At 35.6% G+C, this 24,303-nt stretch overlaps 1 protein-coding gene across 1 annotated transcript; it reads right to left on the reverse strand.

The window, feature by feature from the left end:
- Nucleotides 1-8,111: 8,111 nt before the first annotated feature.
- On the reverse strand, nt 8,112-11,955 carry LOC132601316 (NAC domain-containing protein 71-like). The gene is made up of 3 exons (XM_060314416.1): nt 11,162-11,955; nt 9,415-9,704; nt 8,112-8,717 (listed from the first exon to the last, which is right to left on the reverse strand). Exons 1-3 carry the CDS (start codon nt 11,316-11,318, stop codon nt 8,112-8,114), a joined length of 1,053 nt encoding a protein of 350 aa, XP_060170399.1. The 5' UTR covers nt 11,319-11,955.
- Between the last annotated feature and the right edge of the window lie 12,348 nt (nt 11,956-24,303).

The following is a 24,303-nucleotide window of genomic DNA, read 5'->3' on the forward strand; positions in this document are numbered from 1 at the left end:
TAAACCACAATCTTGCAAACACTCCATGAATGGCAAGCTTTTTTTCAAACTGTGAGGTATACCTCCCATTTTCTCATCAGTAGATAGAATACTATTAAAATCACCACAGATATCCCATGGTTCATTGATTGTAGAAGCAATTACTCGCATATATCTCCAAAGCTCCTCTCTACCGACTGTTCTTGATTTAGCAGATACTTCTGAAATAAATACCTGTTGGGAAGAGTTCAGAACCACTTTGCAAGTCACCATTTGGTCTTCTGAGCAATAAATGGAACAATCAATATCATTACCCCAAAAGATCCAGATTTTGTTACTATTATTAGCATAGGCCCTATGCATTCCAAGATTGTATTTGTAGCTTTCAATTTTTGATTCCTTTATGAAAGGTTCCTGAAGAGCAACCAAAGGAATTTTGTACTCTTTGATCATATATTTCAGCCTCTCAGTTGCAGCCTGAGAGTTCATCCTTCTAATGTTCCAACTAAGACACTTAAACATTAATATTCTGTTTGGAAGCTTTTTTGGGGATCCTTCTTTTTGACTTTTTGCGCTAATATTCCTCTTGTTTTGCTCACCCTCTATTTTCCCTTTCATACCTCCTGAAGGCATTTTCTCAATTGTAACTTTCTTTGCACCAGACTGTTCTTTCTTACTCTTGAGATCCTTTATTAACTTCTCTTCTTCCTCACTCTCTTTTTCCTTATCTTCCTCACTTTCATCCTCATCTTCTTCTTCTTCAGATTCATCTGAGGTGTTTTCTTCCTCTGTTGATGTAACTTAAGCCCATTCATCATCATTATCTTGCTTTGGTTCTTGTTTGTTGATGTGGCGTGATTTTACGCCACAATCGACGCTTTTTGGCTATAAGTTTTACTTGTTTTTAAGCAAGTCTATGTTATTTTACGTAGTTTTTGTCATGTTTCAGGTAATGTGAGGTCCCTAGAGCCTAAGTGTGGAAAACAAGCGAAAAAGAGTAGAAAAAGTTGATCACTGGAAGAAAACTGGACATTCTGGAAATTTTGGCGAAATATTGCTCTGCGCGTTCGCGCATGAAGGACACGCGACCGCACCCACGCGCGTTATTAAGTTAACGCGTTCGCGTAGGAATGAAACGCGACCGCGCTGAAGGAAGATCGTGACTTTACGCGTTCGCGCTATGTTGTCACGCGACCGCGCTGAAGAAAATAAGTAAATTGCACGCGATCGCGCAGTGACTTGGCGCGTTCGCGTAGAAGGAAATTCTGCCCAGTTCGACCAGAACTTGGGTTTTGACGATTTCTTCCATTCCAGTTCCTATAAAAAGAAAACTAGGGTTTTCTTAAGATCATCTTTGGCAGTTTTCACAAGTTGGAGGCTAGGGTTCCTACAAAAATGTTCTCTCTTCTTTTTAATCCTTGTTGATGGAAATCTCTTGGTGACAATTAAGATTGACACTCTTGTTGTGCTTATTTATTCATATGTATTATTCTTAATCAAGTAAGTTTTTGCTATTTTAATTATTCTTGTTCTTGAATGTTTTCAATGGATTAGCTAACCTTTGAACTCGCTCATTTACTTTGTTTGAAACTCGGAAGAGGAAGAACGGAGGTGGGATAGAATAATTAACATTAATTTGGGGCGTTAACCCTCATCTAATGAAAATTGACCTAGGAATAGGCAATACCACTTGTAGCCATATTCGGGTGTTCTTAATGCTCCTAATTTCTTGAGGGATCTTCAATTGGGTAGTCTAGTTAATCTTCGGAAGAAGTTAATTTAGAGTCATTATCTGAGGCTAAATAACATAAACTTGCTATTATTTATAATTCGTGAAATAGATTGGATCGTTACTTGAGAAGTAGTTTCCCTTCTTCCATTCTTGCTGCCATTGATCAATTTACTTGCTTTCTAGATTAGAAGTTATATTTCCATATTTTATCAAAACCTTATAAAAAACCACCATTGATGCGTTTGGGCATAGCTATTGTTAGTGGTAATTCCTAATCTGTTTAAATCGCCTACATATTGTTCTCTGTGGGATTCGACCCCAACCTTGTTGGGTTACTATATTTGACAACGTCCGCGTTATACCATTAATAGGTGTAATTTGAGCGTATCATTTGTCCTCATTGATTTCCTCTTGTAACTCTTCCTCATCCTTGTCTTTAATCCCCTCTTCCAATAATTCATCAAAGCTGCTTTGTGTGATAGTTTAATCTACATCTTTGGTTACATGATTAGTCTTTGCTTGTTTTTCTTTTTTTGATCTTTTGCCGGATGATCTTTTCTTTTTGCTACCCGCATGTTCCATCCCTCCTCATATAACACTATCTCCAATTCATTTGGATAATTTATCATGAATGTGTTCTGTGAAGGTTTACTTCCTTCCTGGACTGTTTTACTTTTTTCTGGGGTTTTGAAGTTGTGATCAGTCCCATCAGCGTTGGTATCTTTCTTCTCGGATACACTCATGTCCCCTATCTCCTCTATATTATCCTTACTCACCTCCTGTTCCCCTTTGGTGTTTTTCTCTGATTTATCTTTTCCCTGGTTCACATTGTTGACATTTTCTTTTCTTTGTGTCTCGTTTTCAGGCATTGGTTTGTTGACTCCAAAAATAGCTCTTGTAGGCTTGAAAACAGTTTTAGGGGGCTCACTTTTCCCCCTAAATCTCCTGAAAAACTTACCATTATTTATCTGTTCCTCTCTACCTCTTTCATTTTGTTGGTTTTCATTGAATTTCCAATTTTGCTCCAAAGGATTCTTTTTCTTATTCTGCTCAAATTTCTTAACATTCTGTTCCTTTCTTGAAGCTTAATTTTTGTGTGCAGCTGTTTTTTCCTCCTCTTCCTTTAGTTCCTCTTGTTTTTTCTTTTCAAGCACCCTGCATTCGATTAAATTATGTCCCAACTTCCTACAATGCTTGCAGTATTTTGGGATATTTTCAAACTCAATTTTCTGCTCAAAGCCTTTTAATGGAACATTATCATCCTCAATTCCGATCCAAACACTTTTAACTAAAGGTTTGAGAAGATCCAATTCAACCCTTACTTTTGCCATACTAGGTCTAGTCATACTCCTAGTAGTCACATCTATTTCTAGTGGAGTACCTACTTCATTGGCAATTTGTTTAACATAATGCCAATTATGAAGATGAAAAGGTAGTCCTGGAAGAAGAATCCATACCGGAACTATGGGCAAGTCTTCCTCCGGCTTAAAATCCGATGTCCATTTTTGTATCCAAATTTGATACCCATCGAATTCAATCAATCTTTTATAAAGAATAAAATTGTAATCTTCTTCTTGTGAAGTTTAGAAAGATATTGAAATTGTCGAACACACCTATTTTTGGAGTACCTTTCATTGAAAATTTCTCAGAGAACTTTGACCTAATAGAATCAATTTGGGGCCGACTTTTGAGAAATCTTCCTACAATTGTCCTTCGACAATGACTTGCCATCACTCCATAGAAATCAGTTGCTTTGAAAATCACAGTTGGTTTGCCATTGTGCGAAGTTCTTCTTCCTTTGATCGATTCGGGTTCAATGCATTTAGGAGCTGCAGATGAACCCGAAGCTTTAGTGAGGGTTTTCGCATACGATCCTATAGAATCGTGTGTCGATGGGATTGCCTTAGTTGAGGCTTCCTTTTGATCTATTGCACTCGCCTGAAGGGTGCCAGACGGCAGCCCCATGGCTTGATCGGAGAATTAACGATAATAAAATTAGTAATAACGGTATAATTTAAGAGAGAGAAAATGTATGGCGCGTGTAGCGCGTTTTTTTTTTTTTTTTTGGTGCTATTAAGTTAGGAGATTAATACACAAATCATTATTCATCGATTCTAAACATGACTTATAGTTTGGACTTTTCTTGATGAGTCCCTTGCATACAACCCATTCCTGATATTCCTGTGAAATTAAATTCCAAATTAGTTACTTCCTGTGAAATCGAATTCAGAATCAGTTAAATCCAAAGAATTTCAAGCTGGTTATAGTAACTACTAAAAAGAAGTACAATCAAATAGTAAATAAGGAATAATAAACTCTGGTACTCAACTTTAATTTGCAAATTTGTTACGTACGTACGTTAATCATTATGCAGACTTTTACCACTTCATGCGTGTCTGATAACGTCCAAATACACTCCTCAAAGAGAAAGTGTACACGGTCGTATGCAATATATTTACCCAACTATGAGTCGGGGTCGATCCCACAGGGAACAATATGCTAGGCGATTAAGAAAGTAAGGAACTTTCACCAACTAAGCTAAAGCCAAACGATAGATAATATTTTGGGTTTTTGAGAAAGATTCTAACTAATGCGGAAATGTAAACTAGCCTAGAAAGCGAGTAAAATGATCAATGGCCACAAGCATGGATAATAGGAGATTACACTCAAGTAACGATCCAACGTATTTTACGATTTTATAACTAAGAGCGGGTTTGTGTTGATAGATAATGATATCTAAAATCTCATTGAAAGTCTTCCAACCAAATCAATGAATTTCACTCTAAGCTTTTCCAAGTCTTAGAGTGTGATATTAGGTACAATCAATTTAACCTCAAGTAACTATCCTCTTCCGAGCTCAAGTTATTAGATGAGTTTAATGACCCAAATTCTTGTTAATTAATCTTTCCCAACCTAGATTTCCTCTTCCAAGCTCAATCTAAGTAAATGGGTGAGTCCTAGGGTTAGCTAATCCCTTTGGAAACATTCAAGAACGAGATTAATTAAATCAACAAAGACCCACTTCAATAGCAATAAGAATCATTTAATACATAAGCATAACAAGAGTTTCAAACCAAACTTTAATCAAAAATACTTTCATAAACGAGATTCAAGTTATGGAATAGAAAGCTACACACTTAGATATACAATACAAAGCAAGGAATTGAAGAAATGAATTAAAGGTTTAAGAAATACTCAACCAAATCTTCAACCCCAAAGTGTGGTGTAGAAACCTAGTCTCCAAACTTGATGAAAAACTGCCAAAGATAATCTATTACAAACCCTAAAAGAGTATTTATCCAAAAACGGGAACAAAATCTGGACCATAATACCCTCTTGCACAACATGCTATTCGCATGTTCAACATGCTAATCGCATGTTGTGCCAAAACCGTAGCATCTGGTGACAATTTCTCTATCACCACATGCTGCTCGCATGTTGCACATGCTGCGCCATATGCTACTCGCATATGGTGCCACTTTCACTGGCAGCAAATGCTGCACCACATGCTGCTAGCATGTTCAACATGCTGCACCACATGCTAATCATGTGGTGCCAGAAACGGTTATTTGTTCTATTTTTGCTCTATTTTGGTCCGTTTTGCTCCGTTATGCTTTCCGGGCATCTTTTCCTACAAAACAACATAAAAACACAAAAAGTAACAACAAAAGTGCTTAAAGAGTCACAAAAGCTTAAGGAATTAACATCGAATATCGCGTAATTTCACGACTCATCAGTGTCGAAAAAAGGAATATATGTACTAGTCTAAAGTCTAAGACCATGACTTTGTGTGGCCCCAATAATAGTGAACAATTTTAAAATCATAATTTACACAGGAGTATTGTTTTAAAAAGGGACTACTTCTTCTTCTTCTTCTTCTTCTTCTTCTTCTTCTTAATTTCCTAGGGTCAAAAGAAGCAAACCAAGGTAAAAAGGTTTAATACCTAAAACTACGTATGCTAGCGTAGGAAAAGATTCACTCCGCCTAGTTAGATTGATTCCTTCATGTTTACCCATTGCGGGTCATTAGATCTATTCATATTCATATTCATGTTTTGTAACCCGACAAGATACAGGATGGCTTAACTGATCGGGCAGAGATCAGAGGCCACGTACTTACGTGGTGGTTATACTAAGGCTTTCCCACTTAAAATGTTTTACTCATGTTATATGTATATTCATGTCAGATATACTCATGATCATATTCAGCTTACAGTTTCAGTTTCATTTATATCATTTCATGTGTTATGTTATTTCATTTAGTTGCTTATATACCAGTACAATTCGAATGTACTGACGTCCCCTTTTATTTTCTCGGGGGCTTGTATTTCACGATGCAGATTTACAGGACGACGGATCAACTTGTTAGAACTTTGCCTCCATCCGCTATTGGTGAGCTCATGAGCCCCATCTCATTTGGGGTTTTATCTTTATTTATTTCATGTCAGTTATGCAATTAAGGTATGCCGGGGGCCTTGTTCAGGTAAATAGTTTAGCAGTCAGACGCATGTCAGAGGTTTCATAGACTGGACTAGTTCAATATGTCATGTCAGATGTTCAGATTCATATAGCCAGTAATTGCTCAGCATTTATTATATATTTTCAGACTTGTGATTGCTTAATCTCATGTTTTTACTGCCACTACGCATGTTGATGGTACATTCCGCATCTGTACATGCCCCATGTTCACTACAAAAAATAGGTTATCTGCGGAGGTTGAAATTGCAATTTGTGGAGGTTAAACCCCCCACTATTTGCTGACAGCAAAAGTGGAGGTTAAAACCTCCGCGAATTGCAAATTTTTAATCTTTGCAACCTATTTTTTTGTAACGGTTGATTCAGCAGGCCATGTGATTCGCTCGGTCACATGCAGCAAGACACCGAGTACCGTGTTATGCTCAGGCTATGGTTCGGGGCGTGACAGTTCTTTACCGTATTCTAATTGGCTTATTCAAACACTAACCTTATTCGAATATATATATATGAACAAATCAGTCTAACATACGAGAAGGGTTGCTTCTTTAGAGAACTAGATACTAGATCCCGTGCCAGCACGAGCCCAATATATAATTTTATCCCTATGCAATTAAAAAAAAATCTACATATTTTACGGAAAAGTACACCTAATAAAGATACAATATTCTGAAGGCACGAAAATTATACAATTCCGAAATTATCCTTGGAATGATGTCGACGATCCTGCTTCAAACCCGTTCTTCTATAATAGTAGATAGTAGAAAAGAAATATTGACCTGCTGGTCAATCATTAATTTCACAATTAAAAATTCGATTGGTATCTCACAACTTTCTCTTTCCCTTCCTGGCCCTCATGATCATTGATGTATTAATTTAATAAAAATAGAAAATAGGAAGAAGAAAAAAAAAATGCTATTTGGAATATGGTTGCAAAACTTTTAAACTATTTACACATTAAAACTGTATTCTAAATAAGAGATATTAAACCCGATGGCTGTAAAAGTTGTTCCTTTTAAGTTTTACCCCAAGTTTTCTAATGTATTAGGGAATCTTATTATTATGATGGGATGACTATCCCAACAATCATGATAAATCGTCAGAACTAGACAACGAAATTAATCTGATTTAACTAAGCGTTATTCTTGGCTAGAGTCTAACAGGATTCAACTTATCTTTACAGTTTTATAATTTCGTAAATTTTAATTAGGTTTAAATTAAGTAGTAGTAGTACCGAAGAGAGATATTGTATTTAACCTTTTAAATTACGTGATGGTGCAAAAAAGTCTACAAAACTCAAACTCTTATTTTATTAGGTACATATTAGCTTTCACCGTATATAAATACCGGATAAATCTTGCATGCCTGTCAAAATTTAAGAAAGAAGAAGAATTGAACTCGGAGTGACGAAGCATCACAACTGTTATATAATTATATATGAGATAGTTTTTTAAATAGAGATAGTTTTTTTAATATATAAGCTTTAACAAAAGATAAGCACCCAAATTTCAAAAATGGAGCAAATTAACCAATGATAACAGAATAAATTTGAAAGGAAAAAGAGAAGTATTCTCCGTATGTGGTTAAAGGCCGCCATTTACGTCCCTCTTCCAGCTTCCTGTTTTTCCTCCAAATTTCCTTCTATGTGTTCTACCTTTTGCTTCATACTCATCAGCTGCCTTTAACTTCATAAAAAACTCCACTTTTATTCTTCTTGGAGACCTTCACTACTACAAAAATGCCAAAACCGACGTACCCTGACAATGGTAGGATACATTTCTACAAGTAGATCATTGGTGTTTGTTGGTTTAAGAACTGACCTCCAGAGGTCCCTTTCTAGTTTTTGGCACTAAAAAATCGTAAATTTTCCGACTTCTTTTGAGGTCGGAATCGGGAGGTCGGTTTTGGCAATTTTCTTAGTAGTGTGCTAAATGTACGTAGTTGGGTAACCTTCAGGCACAGGCATTTGGCTCATATGATTCTGATCATAGTCATAAGTATACGTAGTTGGGTAACCTTCAGGCACAGGCATTTGGCTCATATGATTCTGATCATCGTCATAAGTATACGTAGTTGGGTAACCTTCAGGCACAGGCATTTGGCTCATATGATTCTGATAATAGTCAGAAGTACTAGTGATGGGTAATTGAAAATTATGGAAAGAGTAAGAAGATGTTGCAGGGTCAATCGTGAATGGACGACTCCTCTCTTCTGCATTGTTAGCACTCATATCGTATGATATGGAGCTTTGCACACAAAGGCCTAGATCTTGTGCTGTACCAAACATTGTTGAACTGGTATTGGGGATACCACGTAGCTGTGGAAGTTCATCAACTAGTTGATTCTCAAAGCCAATTTGGCTAGAGATGAGAATATCTTGATCAGGATGAGACGGATTAAAGGTGAATTGATTGAAACTTGATGTTTGGTTAAATACTGGATTGGGAGGATCATTATGATGCATTGTTGAACTTGGGTTAGACGGATTTGGACTTTTCTGGAGTCCCTTGTATACAACCCATTCTTGATATTCCTGTGAAATTAAATTCCAAATTAGTTACTTCCTGTGAAATCGAATTCAAAATCAGTTAAATCCAAAGAATTCCAAGCTAGGTAGTAACTATTAAAAAGTAGTACAGTCAAACAGTAAATAAGGAATAATAAACTTTATTTCTCAACTTTAATTGCAAATTTGTTATATACGGCGTTAATTATTATGGAGACTTGAAAATTTTTACAATGGTAGACACAATAGTTGTGTAAGGCTTTATTCTATTTTTGACACTAGGCTAGTGAGGTCCATTTACACACTTTACGAATCCGCGACTTAAATAGCACAAAAAAAAAAGTTGAACCAAACTAGTACAAAAAAAAATTCGTGCGTGAATACTACTTATGTTTTTTTTTTTTTTTATACTAATTTGGTTCAACTTTTTTTTTTTTGTGTTATTTAAGTCTCGGACATTTCACTCACCACTCACCATCTCTTCGTGAGTCCACCCCTCTCCTTTCACTAGTCTAAGACCACGACTTTGTGGGGCCCCAATAACAGTGAACAATTTTAAAACACATAGTCATAATTTACATAGGAGTATTGTTTTAAAAAAAGGAGCAAACCAAGGTAAAAAGAATGAAAGACAGAGATTAAGCGCAATACCTTTTGCATAAATAGTACTACTAGTAATTATAATAATCCATTAATTAAATAATAATAATGGGAACTAATTAACCTGAGGCTGATCAGAAGGTCCATGTTGGGAGGTTAGGAGACGATATTCATACGTAGTCCAATTAGTTCTCTTTCCTTTAGGCTGATCAGGAGCTCTTCTTTCATAGAAAACAAGGGTCCTCTTTATACCTATTTTCTCCCCATTCTTTGAAACCACTGCCGTATCTGCTCCTGATGCCTTCCAGTATCCAGCTTCTGTGGTTCTATTTATCTTTGGTCCTGTCGCATATTTTCTGTTAATACGCCCGAAATAATACCACTTTTCTTGTCCTTCATAAGCCACCAGGGCATCTGTACATGTTAACTAAAAAGGTTACGAAGATCATCTAAGTGTTTAAATATTTTATATATTCAGGAAAGACAATACCTAATACCTAGGCAATAAGACTGAACAATGTGATAGTCCTTCAATGCAATCCAAGTCATGATAACGTAATCACTCTCAATAATTGGTTAAAATAATTTGTTTACTTTTCTTTTGATTATTAACTCACAGATTAGAAGGAATATACAGATGGGTTAAAAATAAAAAGAAAAACAAACTTAATTGTAGCTAGCTTGCAAGGTAATGGAGGCGTATATATGGGCTTAGCCCATCGGGCCTACCCAGTCCAACCCGTCATTTGATGAGCAATTCTCTTCTTTTGGGGTGGTCTTTAACTTTTGGCCCTCAAATTGGTGGTCTTTAATTTTTGTCCTTCGTCTAGAACCCATGAATTCCGAGTTCGAACCCCAGCTCAATCAAAAATTAAAAAAATAAATAAATTCACAAGGCAGAGTTTGAATTTCGCTCTACTCCCTCCGGCAGACTTTAAGTTAAGCAACTTTAAGTTATGCTTAACTAAAAGTCTGCCGGAAGGGACAGGCTTTTATATATATATATATATATATTCTACTTTTCAAGGCAAAACTTTTAAGGAGTTTTTCCTTAAAAGTTTTGCCATAGAGTCTTTCCTTAAGGAGTGTATGCCGGATCCGGCATACACACTCTCCGGTCCTGCCTTGCGAAATTATTTTTTTATTTTATGCCTGAGCGGGGGTTCGAACCCAGAACCTCAGGTATTCGCCCACCTTTCCAAGCGAAGGGCAAAACTTAAAGACCACAAAGATGAGGGCCAAAATTTAAAGACCACAAATATGAGGAACAAAATTTAAAGATAACCCCAAAAGAAGGACAATCCGTGCAAAAAAAATGTCATTTGATAGCGTTGGATTTTTCAAAATCTAAATATCAAAAGCAGTAAAGTGCAGATATAAAGTTATATGTATTATATTTATACAGTATCTAAACTATAATCTCTAAGGTCTAATCAAATCTGTATACTAAGACCAACAAAACAATGCAATCAAAATTGTATTGAAACCAACGGTCCAATACGAAAATTTCATATGTAATTGACATTACTAACAATTGAAATTATTAGATAATTCTTACTTAATAAGTACTATTGGGATAATTTAATTTTAGTTTGAGACTTAAATGGCAACACCATGTAATATGTTTTTTAAATATTTATATTAGCATTTTTAGATTAGAATTTAAATGTAAAAAATTATGAAAATTACTTCTTTTTTTTTTAAAAAAAAGGAGCTGCCCCGGCAGCAACCCTCATAGGAATGGATTGCGCTGGCTGTTTTAAGGCCCATCAAAATAATTGGTCAATCCGGCCTAGCCCATAACCCACATAGGAATGAGGGTAGTTGCATGTTTTATAGCTCATAAAAAATATTCACAGAAGTAATGTTACCTTTGATGTCCCAGGGCTCCATACGGAGATCAATATCAGGGATGACATCGCCATGATACTCGGAATTAACCTTGTTCTTGAGGTAAAATCCAACAAGTTGTTCATCATTAGGTTTAAATATAAAACCTGGAAGAAGGAGAATTTCCTGATTCTCCATCTTGATCTTGCAAATACTGTATATAATTGTATAAATTCGAAAAGAATCAGAAAACTTTAGAAAAAGGGAAGAACAAAATTAAGAGAAGGCAAGACGAAGTTATCATCCCTTTTAGGCAATTCTTTCGCCCAGCAGAAAGACAAGGAAATTTGTCAAGGAAAAAGAAAAGAAATGAAGTGGGAAATAATTATAGACACACACAACAAAAGGGGGGCAAAAAAAAAAAAAAATTCCGTTTCACACACACAATAATCGCCACGACAATAACAACATAGTCAGTGTAATCTCTATAACCATTTTCACTTCATGACGAATAAATTAAATGATCAAATCCCTTTTCTTCAGCTAATCAACTGAGCTCATTGGAATGAAAACAACAGCAACTCCAAATGAGCTCATTGCAATGGCAACAAAAACGCACCCTAAATGAGCTCATAGCAATGGCAACAACAACATAACCTTAATAAGCTCATTGGAATGAAAACAACAGCTAACGAAACCCACAAAACTGATATATTAAGTACAAATATTGGAAATAATGTGGTCTGTGGAGAGGGGGGCTCATAACGGAAGCGTAATACTAACCAGAAAAATGAAACGTGAACTCTGAGAGAGAGAGAGAGAGAGACCAAGGAACTAAGTAGAAGGAGGTAGCTTTGTGTGTAATAGAGAAACTGTGTTATGAGCTGAGAGAGAAGAGAGAGACCAAGGAACTAAGTAGAAGGAAGTAGCTTTGTGTGTAATAGAGAAACTGTGTTATGAGCTGAGAATAAATAGAGAGAGATCAGATGTGTTTATAGTTCAAAGGCGACTAGGGATGGTATAACTGAGCATTTTATGTTTAACTTTTATTTAAATAAAAAAAAAAATTAAGTTGCATTTATTATTAAAATGACGTAACTGATTCGTAACCATATTTCCTACTTTGTATATGCTATTTTTTCATATGCATTTAAAAGATTTAATTAAATAATATGTTACTTAAGTCTATATATTAAGTAAACACTTACAAATAAAAATCACTTAAGTATTAAATAATCTTCTGATTCTCATTTCAAACACCATTTTAATTAACATCTAAATGATTAATACTATTATATTTACTTGATCTTTGTATATATTGTTAGAATTGGGAAATAATATTACTTAAATGAGGTACAATATATATATATAATGAAGATATTTCTCATATAAACGAAACTTTAAATGTGTAATTCAAAGAGTAGTGCACTTGGTCCGACATCGGCTACAAAAAGACTGCTTGAGCCATTTATATTCGTAAACGGCAATGAAGGTGCAGCTTGGAAGGAATTTGTGTGCCGTTGATGATGTCCCCCATAGTTGAGGCTTGTTGGGGCTGAGAAATACTGGACTCATAATAAGTCTAATAAAATTGTGAAATTATAGATTCTCAATATTCTCAATCTCAAATGCTGACACAAACGAACTCAACTAAGCTCCAACTAAGCTCACAAACGAACAACAAGCTCCAACTAAGCTCACAAACGAACATGTGGCTAATATTAAGCTCTTTGCCCAAAACAATTCACAAATCCGACACCAATCTCAATCTCAAGCTCCAACTAAGCTCACAAACGAACAACAAGCTCCAACTAAGCTCACAAACCAACAACTGTGGGTAATATAAGCTCTTTGCCCAAAACAATTCACAAATCCGACACAATTAATATAAGTCAAGGTCTTGTACAAACATTAAACGAAATATTGTGGGTAAGTTTATAAGGGGTTTACACAAATATCGTCTTGTACAAACAACATTAAACGAAATATTGTGCTTAAGTTTAAGGGGTTTACACAAATATTATTCTCAAACTCACCTTAAAAGTTAGTGCGACAAACTCACCTTAAAAGTTAGTGCGACAAAATTTCGATGGATAAACAAGAAAATCATTCTCAAACTCGCCTTAAAAGTTGGTGTGATAAAATTCCGATATTATATAGCACGATAAACGAAAAAGATGAAATATTCTGGGTGTGTAAAGGCGCCTTACACAAATATCATTCTCAAATTCGCCTTAAAAGTTGATGTGATAAAATTTTGATATTATATAGCAGGATAAACAAAAAATTATGGGTAAGTCAAGGGCCTTAACACAAATATCAAATGAAAAATTGTGAGTAAGTTAAGGGCCTTACACAGGACAAACGAAAAATTGTGAGTAAGTCAAGGGCTTTACACAAACATCAAACGAAAAATTATGGGTAAATCAAGGGCCTTACATAAATATCATTCTCATCATTCTCAAACTCGCCTTAAAAGTTGGTGTGATAAAATTCTGATATTATACAGCAGGACAAACGAAAAATTGTGGGTAAGTCAAGGGCCTTACACAAACATCATTCTCACAAACGGAAAATTAAGTCAAGGGCCTTACACAAATAGTGTGTGATAAAATTGTGATATTATAGATGTGACCTTAAATTGCTATTACGATTATAAATTTCCTTAAAAGTTGGTGTGATAAAATTCTGATATTATACAGCAGGACAAACGAAAAATTGTAAGTAAGTCAAGGGTTTTACACAGACATCAAACGAAAAATTGTGGGTAAATCAAGGGCCTTACACAAATATCATTCTCATCATTCTCAAACTCGCCTTAAAAGTTGGTGTGATAAAATTTTGATATTATACAGCAGGACAAACGAAAAATTGTGGGTAAGTCAAGGGCCTTACACAGACATCATTCTCACAAACGGAAAATTAAGTCAAGAGCCTTACACAAATAGTGCGTGATAAAATTGTGATATTATAGATGTGACCTTAAATTGCTACTACGATTATAAATTTGATCAGCAGGACATCATTCTCACAAACGGAAAATTATGGGTAAGTCAAGGGCCTTACACAATAGTGTGACAAAATTGTGATATTATAGATATGACCTTAAGTTGCTATTATGATTATAGATTTGATCAGCAGGATATCATTCTCACAAACGGAAAATTGTAAAATTATAGTGTTATAAAATTGTGAAATTATAGATTCGGCAATTCGAAGTTCTCAAACCCGCCTTAAAAGCTGGGTAAGTCAAGGGCCTTACACAATAGTGTGATAAAATTGTGATATTATAGATGTGACTTTAAGTTGCTATTACGATTATAGATTTGATCAGCAGGACATCATTCTCACAAACGGAAATTATGAAATTATAGTGTGATAAAATTGTGAAATTATAGATTCGACAATTAGAAGTTCTCAAACTCGCCTTAAAAGTTGGTGTGATAAAATTCTGAAAATTGTGGATAAGTCAAGGGCCTTATACAAATATCATTCTCATCATTCTCAAACTCGCCTTAAAAGTTGGTGTGATAAAATTCTGATATTATACAGTAGGACAAACGAAAAATTGTGGGTAAGTCAAGGGCCTTACACAAATGGCCCTTGACACAAATATCATTCTCATCATTCTCAAACTGGCCTTAAAAGTTGGTGTGATAAAATTATAATATTATACAGCAGGACAAACGAAAAATTGTGGGTAAGTCAAAGGCCTTACACAAACATCATTCTCACAAACGGAAAATTAAGTCAAGGGCCTTACACAAATAGTGTGATAAAATTGTGATATTATAGATGTGACCTTAAATTGCTATTACGATTATAAATTTCCTTAAAAGTTGGTGTGATAAAATTCTGATATTATACAGCAGGACAAACGAAAAATTGTTGGTAAATCAAGGGCCTTACACAAATATCATTCTCATCATTCTCAAACTCGCCTTAAAAGTTGGTGTGATAAAATTCTGATATTATACAGCAGGACAAACGAAAAATTGTGGGTAAGTCAAGGGCCTTACACAAACATCATTCTGACAAACGGAAAATTAAGTCAAGGGCCTTACACAAATAGTGTGATAAAATTGTGATATTATAGATGTGACTTTAAGTTGCTATTACGATTATAGATTTGATCAGCAGAACATCATTCTCACAAATGGAAAATTGTGGGTAAGTCAAGGGCCTTACACAATAGTGTGATAAAATTGTGATATTATAGATGTGACCTTAAGTTGCTATTACGATTATAGATTTGATCAGCAGGACATCATTCTCACAAACGGAAAATTGTGAAATTATAGTGTGATAAAATTGTGAAATTATGGATTCGACAATTCGAAGTTCTCAAACCCGCCTTAAAAGCTGGGTAAGTCAAGGGCCTTACACAATAGTGTGATAAAATTGTGATATTATAGATGTGACCTTAAGTTGCTATTACGATTATAGATTTGATCAGCAGGACATCATTCTCACAAACGGAAAATTGTGGGTAAGTCAAGGGCCTTACACAATAGTGTGATAAAATTGTGATATTATAGATGTGACCTTAAGTTGCTATTACGATTATAAACAGGACATCATTCTCACAAACGAAAAATTGTGAAATTATAGATTTGATCAGCAGGACATCATTCTCACAAACGGTGGGCCTTACACAATAGTGTGACAAAATTGTGAAAGAATAAATGTGACCTTAAGTTGCTATTATGTGAAAAGTGCTACTTATATATGATAGTGTGACCACAAAATTGTGAAATTATAGATTTTATCAGCAGGACGTCATTCTCACAAACGGTGGTGTTTGTTGCTACATACTTATATGTGATGGAGGCCAAAGCAATCAGAGGGGTATAATATGTGGGATATGTGAAAAGTGTTATTATATAAGTCAAGGGCCTTACACAATAGTGTGATAAAATTGTGATATTATAGATGTGACCTTAAGTTGCTATTACGATTATAGATTTGATCAGTAGGACATCATTCTCACAAACGGTGGGCCTTACACAATAGTGTGAAATTATAAATGTGACCTTAAGTTGCTATTATGTAAAAAGTGCTACTTATATATGATAGTGTGACCACAAAATTGTGAAATTATAGATTTGATCCTTAAGTCAGCAGAAAAATTGTGAAATTATAGATTTGATAGCAGGACAACATTCTTACAAACGGTGGTGTTTGTTGCTACCTACTTATATGTGATGGAGGCCATAGCAATCAGAGGGGTATAATATGTGGGATATGTGAAAAGTGCTATTATATATGATATAGTGTGACCACAAAATTGTGAAATTATAGATTTGATCCTTAAGTTAGCAGGAAAATTGTGAAATTATAGATTTGATCAGCAGGACATCATTCTCGCAAACGGTGGTGTTTGTTGCTACCTACTTATATGTGATGGAGACCATAGCTATCAGAGGGGTATAATATGTGGGATATGTGAAAAGTGCTATTATATATGATAGTGTGACCACAAAATTGTGAAATTATAGATTTGATCCTTAAGTCAGCAGGAAAATTGTGAAATTATAGATTTGATCCTTAAGTCAGCAGGAAAATTGTGAAATTATAGATTTGATCCTTAAGTCAGCAGGACATCATTCTCGCAAACGGTGGTGTTTGTTGCTACCTACTTATATGTGATGGAGGCCATAGCAATCAGAGGGGTATAATATGTGGGACCTGAGGCGTTGGAATGAAGTGCATAGTATGTGCGGGATATTAACTTTCTTAAGTCAGCAGGACATCATTCTCGCAACGGTGATGTTTAGGTTGCTACTTATATGTGAAAAGTAGCTCTGTTTAGGTTGCTACTTATATATGATAGTGTGACAAAATTGTGAAATTATAGATTTGATCCTTAAGTCAGCAGGACATCATTCTCGCAAACGGTGATGTTTAGGTTGCTACTTATATGTGAAAAGTAGCTCTGCTTAGGTTGCTACTTATATATGATAGTGTGACAAAATTGTGAAATTATATATTTGACACTTATATGTTAGTATGTGTGGGACATTAACTTCCTTAAGTCAGCAGGACATCATTCTCGCAAACGGTGATGTTTAGGTTGCTACTTATATGTGAAAAGTAACTCTGCTTAGGTTGCTACTTATATATGATAGTGTGACAAAATTGTGAAATTATAGATTTGATCCTTAAGTCAGCAGGACATCATTCTCGCAAACGGTGATGTTTAGGTTGCTACTTATATGTGAAAAGTAGCTCTGCTTAGGTTGCTACTTATATATGATAGTGTGACAAAATTGTGATATTATAGATTTGACACTTATATGTTAGTATGTGTGGGACATTAACTTCCTTAAGTCAGCAGGACATCATTCTCGCAAACGGTGATGTTTAGGTTGCTACTTATATGTGAAAAGTAGCTCTGCTTAGGTTGCTACTTATATGATAGCATGACAAAATTGTAAAATTATAGATTTGACACTTATATGTGTGGGACATTAACTTCCTTAAGTCAGCCTACTTATGTGATAGTGTGACAAAATTGTGAAATTATAGATTTGACACTTATATGTGTGGGACATTAACTTCCTTAAGTCAGCAGGACATCATTCTCGCAAACGCTGATGTCTCAATTTCCCATTGGTCCCGAACTTGTGAAAAGTAGCTCTGCTTAGGTTGCTACTTATATGATAGTGTGACAAAATTGTGAAATTATAGATTTGACACTTAAAATTTAGAATTGTGAAATTATAGATTTGACACTTTAAACTAGCTAAGGGAGCCACATAGATGATAGTGATAAATTTGAAATTGTGAAATTATAAATTTGGCACTTAAAACTTAGAATTATTAAATTATAGATTTGGCACATTAAGGGAGTCATTAGACTTGGAGTTTTGACGCTTGCGATTGGGAGTGACAAATTTGGAATTGTGAAATTATAGATTTGACACTTAAAATTTGGAATTGTGAAATTATAGATTTGGCACATTAAGGGAGTCATTAGACTTGGAATTATGAAATCATAAATTTGGCACATTAAGGGAGCCACATATATGAGAGTGACAAATTTGGAATTGTGAAATTATAGATTTGGCATATTAAGGGAGCCATTAGACTTGAAATTAGATTTGGCACATTAAGGGAGTCATGGCACATTAAGGGAGCCACATATATGAGAGTGATAAACTTGTAATTGTGAAATTATAGATTTGGCACATTAAGGGAGTCATATATACAATTCAACTGGAATTAGACTTGGAATTACCACATATATGAGAGTGACAAACTTGGAACTGCGAAATTATATTATAGATTTGACACATTAAGGGAGCCATTAGACTTGGAATTGTGAAATTATAGATTTGACACATTAAGGGAGTCATGACACATTAAGGGAGCCACATATATGAGAGTGACAAATTTGGAATTGTGAAATTATAGATTTGACACATTAAGGGAGCCATATATACAATTCAACTGGAATTAGACTTGGAATTGTGAAATCATAGATTTGGCACATTAAGGGAGCCACATATACAACTCAACTGGAATTAGATTTGGAATTATGAAATCATATATTTGTCACATTAAGGGAGCCACATATATGAGAGTGATGCGTGAGATTGATATTTGTGAAGTGAGGAACGCCGATGCCCCTCATAGTTTTGATGCTTGGGATTGGGAGAGGTGAATTTTCCTCAACTCAGCTACCACATTACAGTCAAATTTTCCTCAACTCAACTGAAATTAGACTTGTAATTGTGAAATCAGATATGGCACATTATAGTAATTAGACTTGGAATTGTGAAATCATAGATATGACACATTAAGGGAGCCACATATATGAGAGTGACAGACTTGGAATTGTGAAATTATAGATTTGATTTAAGGGAGTCACATATACAACTCAACTGGAATTAGATTTGGAATTGTGAAATCATAGATTTGGCACATTAAGGGAGCCACATATATGAGAGTGACAAACTTGGAATTGTGAAATTATAGATTTGGCACATTAAGGGAGCCACATATACAACTCAACTGGAATTAGACTTTGAATTGTGAAATCATAGATTTGGCACATTAAGGGAGCCACATATACAACTCAATTGGAATTAGAATTGGAATTGTGAAATTATAGATTTGGCACATTAAGGGAGCCACATATATGAGAGTGACGCGTGAGACTGATATTTGTGAAGTGAGGAGTGCACATGTATGAGAGGCGGCACAATCAATATTTTCCTCAACTCAACTATGACCAACTATATAAACCTAATGACCAAATCATAGATATGGCACATTAAGGAGAGAGGTGTGAAGATCACATATTAACTTGTGAGAGGTGCGAGAATTTCTTAGTGTGAAGATCACATATTAACTTGCGAGAGGTGCGAAAATTGGTGAAGAGCACAGTTAAGCGAGCCACATATATGAGAGTGACGCGTGAGAGTGATATTTGTGAAGTGAGGAGCGCACATGTATGAGAGGCGGCACAATCCAAATTTTCCTCAACTCAACTATGACTAACTATATGCACCTAATGACCAAATCATAGATATGGCACATTACAGTTAAATTTTCCTCAACTCAACTGGAATTAGACTTGGAATTGTGCGCATATATTTAATTGTAAAATTGGGGAGAGGTGTGAAGATCACATATTAACTTGGTGTGAAGATCACATATTAATTATCTCATTTATGTATGTTCTTCGAATGAAATGTGGGTGTTTTAAAAATATGGGTCAACGGGAGTGAAGATCACATATTAATTGTGAAATATGTGAAATAGTGGTTTGGCACACAACCGACACAATTCAAATTTTCCTCAACTCAACTATGACCAACTATATGCACCTAATGACCAAATCATAGATGATATGAACCTAACAAGCACAAGACCTTTCACTAGAAGTCAAGCAAGAGAACTTCAAGAGTTGCAAGCCTTGTTCATGAAAAACGATGCCTTGGAGGAGATTGGAGAGAAGACTTCGCGGATTTTCAACGTTTGGGAGTTGGCATTGGAAGAGTTGCAAAGTGGCTAGAAGCGCAAAATGGCTAAAAGTGCAACTATGGGGCTAAGATTACAATTGGAGGTCATACTATGGGGCTAAGATTGCAATTGGAGGTCATACTTGCAATATGGGGTTAGAATGGCAATTGGAGGTCATAATTCCAAGTTATGAGGCTTTGGATGCAATTGAAGACCCATGTGGGTATTTTTGCAAAAGAGCCACTTTAGGGCCTTTTGGTGTAACAGACATTAGTATAAATAGTTCTTTTCATACATTTGGAAGACTTAGCTTGGATATTGTGTGAATTTATATTTTGAGAGATTTAGTTAATAGATAGTTTGTTTGGTTGATTATTGACTAAGTGTAATTTCTTAGTTGTGCATTGAATTGCAAGTTCCATTGAATTCATATTAGGTTGCTCATTTGTGGAATCACTTGAGTCCTTTATTTGAATTCAAATTACTTAGGTTCTTAGGGTTGAATCAAATTGGGAGGGATTGGGTTTGATATACCCAATTTTACCCATAGATTTACTATCCTTTGAGTCTAGTATCTATCCTTTTATCTCTTCTTTTCCCATTGATCCAAGTTCCTTTTATTTTCTTTTTTTGTTTGTGAATTCTTAGAGTTTCCTTAGGTTGAATCTTATCATTTAGTATCAGAGCATAGGCTAAGAGATTGTTCTTATAATTTCTAATCCTAGGCTCAAATTCGAAAATAAAAAGAAATCTGAAAATAAAAAATAAAATCGAAAATTACAATTGTGGTTCGATTTGAGTGTTTTTGAAGGTTGATTTGAGTTCATTGTGGTGGAAAACATCTAAAAACGAAATTTGAAGTTATTTGGGTAAGGATTGAAGTTTTCACCATTAGAGGTTCAACAAAGCTTGAAGAACTCAAAGTGGGTCTTGTTGATTTGGATTGAAATTGACTTCAATAGGTATTGGGCTTTGTTCTCCTATAAAAAAGGAACCTATATCCGAAAGTTGGAGGAAAAATGAGTTGGAATTAAGGTACTTGGAATTTTGAATGTTGTTCATGTTCTTGAGGACATTCATATATTCATTTTGAGGAAGAAGACCAAAAAGGAAGGTTTGATCTAAACTTTTCCAAGTCCAAGTGCAAAAGGTGTTAAAATGGCCCAAAATGGTAATTATTAGGTTTTTATAGGCCCAAGGAAGTCAATAAGGTTAGAAATCCGACCCAAGATCTAAGAAATTCGAATACGAGACGTCATCAGGGGAACTGGTATACGGTCCATTGTGCGGACCGTATAAAATTCTGCGGGACGTCAAAATTGCAACGTCAAAATCCAGCCAACAAAGTTGCTTACTGTGACGTGTTGACGGTACAATTGTGCGGTCGTAAAAGTTTCTACGGACCATCAAATCTTAGCGTAAAAATCAGTCCAGAAAATTTGCTTACTGTGACGCGTTGACAGTATAATTATACGGTCCACATAATTTCGTGCGAAGCGTCAAAAGTCCACCGCAGAGAGTACAACATTTCCAGAATTTTGACGATCCACTTATATGGTCCGTCAAAATTTATACGGACAGTATAAAAACTGATTCCAGTCGTATAATTTTCCAGGTACGAGTTAACTTTCATCTTATTTCTTTGATTTCCCAAGCCTCATATCTTGTTCTCAAATCAAAATTTTCTTGAGCCTTGATTGTAAGTGATCCCTATTCCTTAGGTAGGGAACAAACAAAAAAAAAGTATAGAATTTTAAAAAATTTCGTTATTTCAAATTGATATGTTGGCTCAATTGAGGCTTCGAGACCCCTTTTTCAAGTTATCACTTACCCCAGCCCAAAATTTTATTTATTTTTCATTTTTAGCATTCCATTTTCTTGTATCTCTCAACTAGTAGCCATTTGGTAGTTATTCCTACTTCTATCTACTAGTTATTGTGTCCACATTTCTTTCGTGCTAATTTCTTTCAAGCTTTTCTTCGTTTTATCTCGTTGAAAATTTATTGGCTCTCGTCCGATTTGCTTTGAGTCGTCCGTCATTCATCTAAACAAAAATCCGTTCTACCACAAAGGATAAGGAACGTGTGAATTTGATTGGGCGAGCGATTCATCAACAACTTCGAAAGAGCACGGAGTGTGGTAAGGTTGAGAGTTCAATACGAGTGACGTAAGGCTTTTATTGCGAATCTTGTTTGCTAGTTTTGCAGGTCATCATGTCTAACCAAGGTGATAGGACGCAAGAGGTACATATGTCATCCATAGCAAGTTCATTGGCTATGATCATGAATCAAAACTCAGGCATGCAAGCGGGTATGGAAGAGATGAGAGGAGAGATGAATGGGAAGTTGAAGGGTATGGATGAACGGATGGTGAGTATTGAGAAAGTTCAAATGGAGGGTTCGAGTAGAATGGGCACTCCCCATTCTGGGAATGAAGGTGATGGGGATAAAACACAAGACATTACAAAAACTATTACCCCGGGACAAGCCCATGCCTTGTGCAATCCTAACACCACAACCACCTCCACCCAAAGAGCTCCACTACCCCAAACAACCAACCTTCCATCCCAAAACTCCACTTTTGAAAACACCAATAGACAAACCTATCCCCACGTTTACTAACACAGCCCGAATGAGGCAATCCCTCAAGTAACCTTACAACAAACACCCCAAGTCCAAACACAAGATCCCTTTCCTAACCAAAACCAATACCAACGCCACTACCAATACCCTATGAATGAAGAGAAGTATTATGACTATCCACAAGGTCCGTGGTGGGATGATAACCGACAAAGAGAGAGGCGTGGAGGAATGAATAATAGGGGGAGGGGAGGAAGATGAGGTTTTGAGAGGTTTCCGGGCCATGACCCTAGATTCCAAAGTCATGTAGACCTAGGGAGGGCCCAAGGTTATGAAGAACAGGGAAGATGGCAAGATAATGAACGGAATTTGAACACCATCAAGGTGAACCTTCCTACGTTCAAAGGGGGTAGCAATTCGGAAGAGTTCCTTGAATGAAAATTGCAAAGTGAGCGCATCTTCCTCACGAACAATGTGTCCAAGGCCTTAAAGGCAAAGTATGCCTTCACTCAATTTGAGGGGTATGCTTCTACTTGGTGGGAATCCAAGAAGTTACAAAGAGCTCAACAACACATCTATGATCTCCCAACTTGGAATGACTTGATTGAGCTCATGGAGACAAGGTGGCTTCCACCCACATACCACCAAGATGCACTCAAAAGTTTGTATATGTTGAAGCAAGGATTGAAAAGTGTGAAAGCGTACTTTGATGTGTTTGAGGATTTGCGGATGAAGTCCAAGATAGAAGAGCATGAAGAGTACACTATTATATGGTTTGTATCCAACTTGAATCGAGACATCTCTAAACCGATGAGGCTTAAAACCTATAATAGTCTTCAAGAGGCATTCCATGACGCATCCAAGGTTGAGACGGATATAAAAGAAGAGAGGTCCTACAAAGACAAAAACAAATCGTCCTCAACTTGGAACAAAGGCAAAGAAAAGTGGAAAACTTCCACTTGGGATAAGCCAAAGAGCAACACTCAAGCACCTCAAGCCAAATTCGATTACAAAGCCAAAGGTGATGACAAGGCTAAAGGAGGTAACAATTCTAACACCAACTATAATCGACCTTCTACCATCCAATGCTTTAAGTGCCAAGGGAGAGGGCACATTGCGAGTGAGTGTCCCAACCGGAGGACTATCACAATAGTGAGGGATGGGTACCGAATCGATTGTTGACACCCAATTTTGTCCCTCCTTTATTCCAATTTATTTTCTTGGGCTTCTAAATTTATTAACGAGTTAAATACTTTATTTTCACTACTATTTTTTTTGCTACTACTATTAATATCATTATCCCTCTTATTACTTACATCTACACTATTTTACTATTAACATTACTAGCATTACTTTATCATAAATTTTAATGGTTTGTCATCATTTCATTTTTAGGATTTGTACTCGCTAAATTAATTATAAGTTAATACTTTATTAAGTCCTTTATTTTCTACATATTAATCATTAATTGACTTCGCATAATATATATTATACAAGTTAATCACTTAGAAGTTGTAGAAGTTAATTACTAAGAAGCCCAAAAGGAATTAAATCGAAGGAAGGAAAAAACTATGAAATTCGGCCAAAATGGCCCAAATCTGACCATAATCGGCCCATAAGTTAACAATCCAGCC

This window comes from Lycium barbarum, chromosome 7 (genome assembly GCF_019175385.1).
Source record: "Lycium barbarum isolate Lr01 chromosome 7, ASM1917538v2, whole genome shotgun sequence".
Taxonomy (NCBI): domain Eukaryota; kingdom Viridiplantae; phylum Streptophyta; class Magnoliopsida; order Solanales; family Solanaceae; genus Lycium; species Lycium barbarum.

What these genes read in the sequence shown, in the direction of transcription:
- LOC132601316 (XM_060314416.1), bottom strand. Translation starts at nt 11,318, where the DNA reads ATGGAGAATCAGGAAATTCTCCTTCTTCCAGGTTTTATATTTAAACCT. An exon ending in GGAGCCCTGGGACATCAAAG is followed by an intron (nt 9,705 to 11,161) that starts GTAACATTACTT and finishes TAACATGTACAG; the next exon opens with ATGCCCTGGTGGCTTATGAA. An exon ending in GACCTTCTGATCAGCCTCAG is followed by an intron (nt 8,718 to 9,414) that starts GTTAATTAGTTC and finishes TTAATTTCACAG; the next exon opens with GAATATCAAGAATGGGTTGT.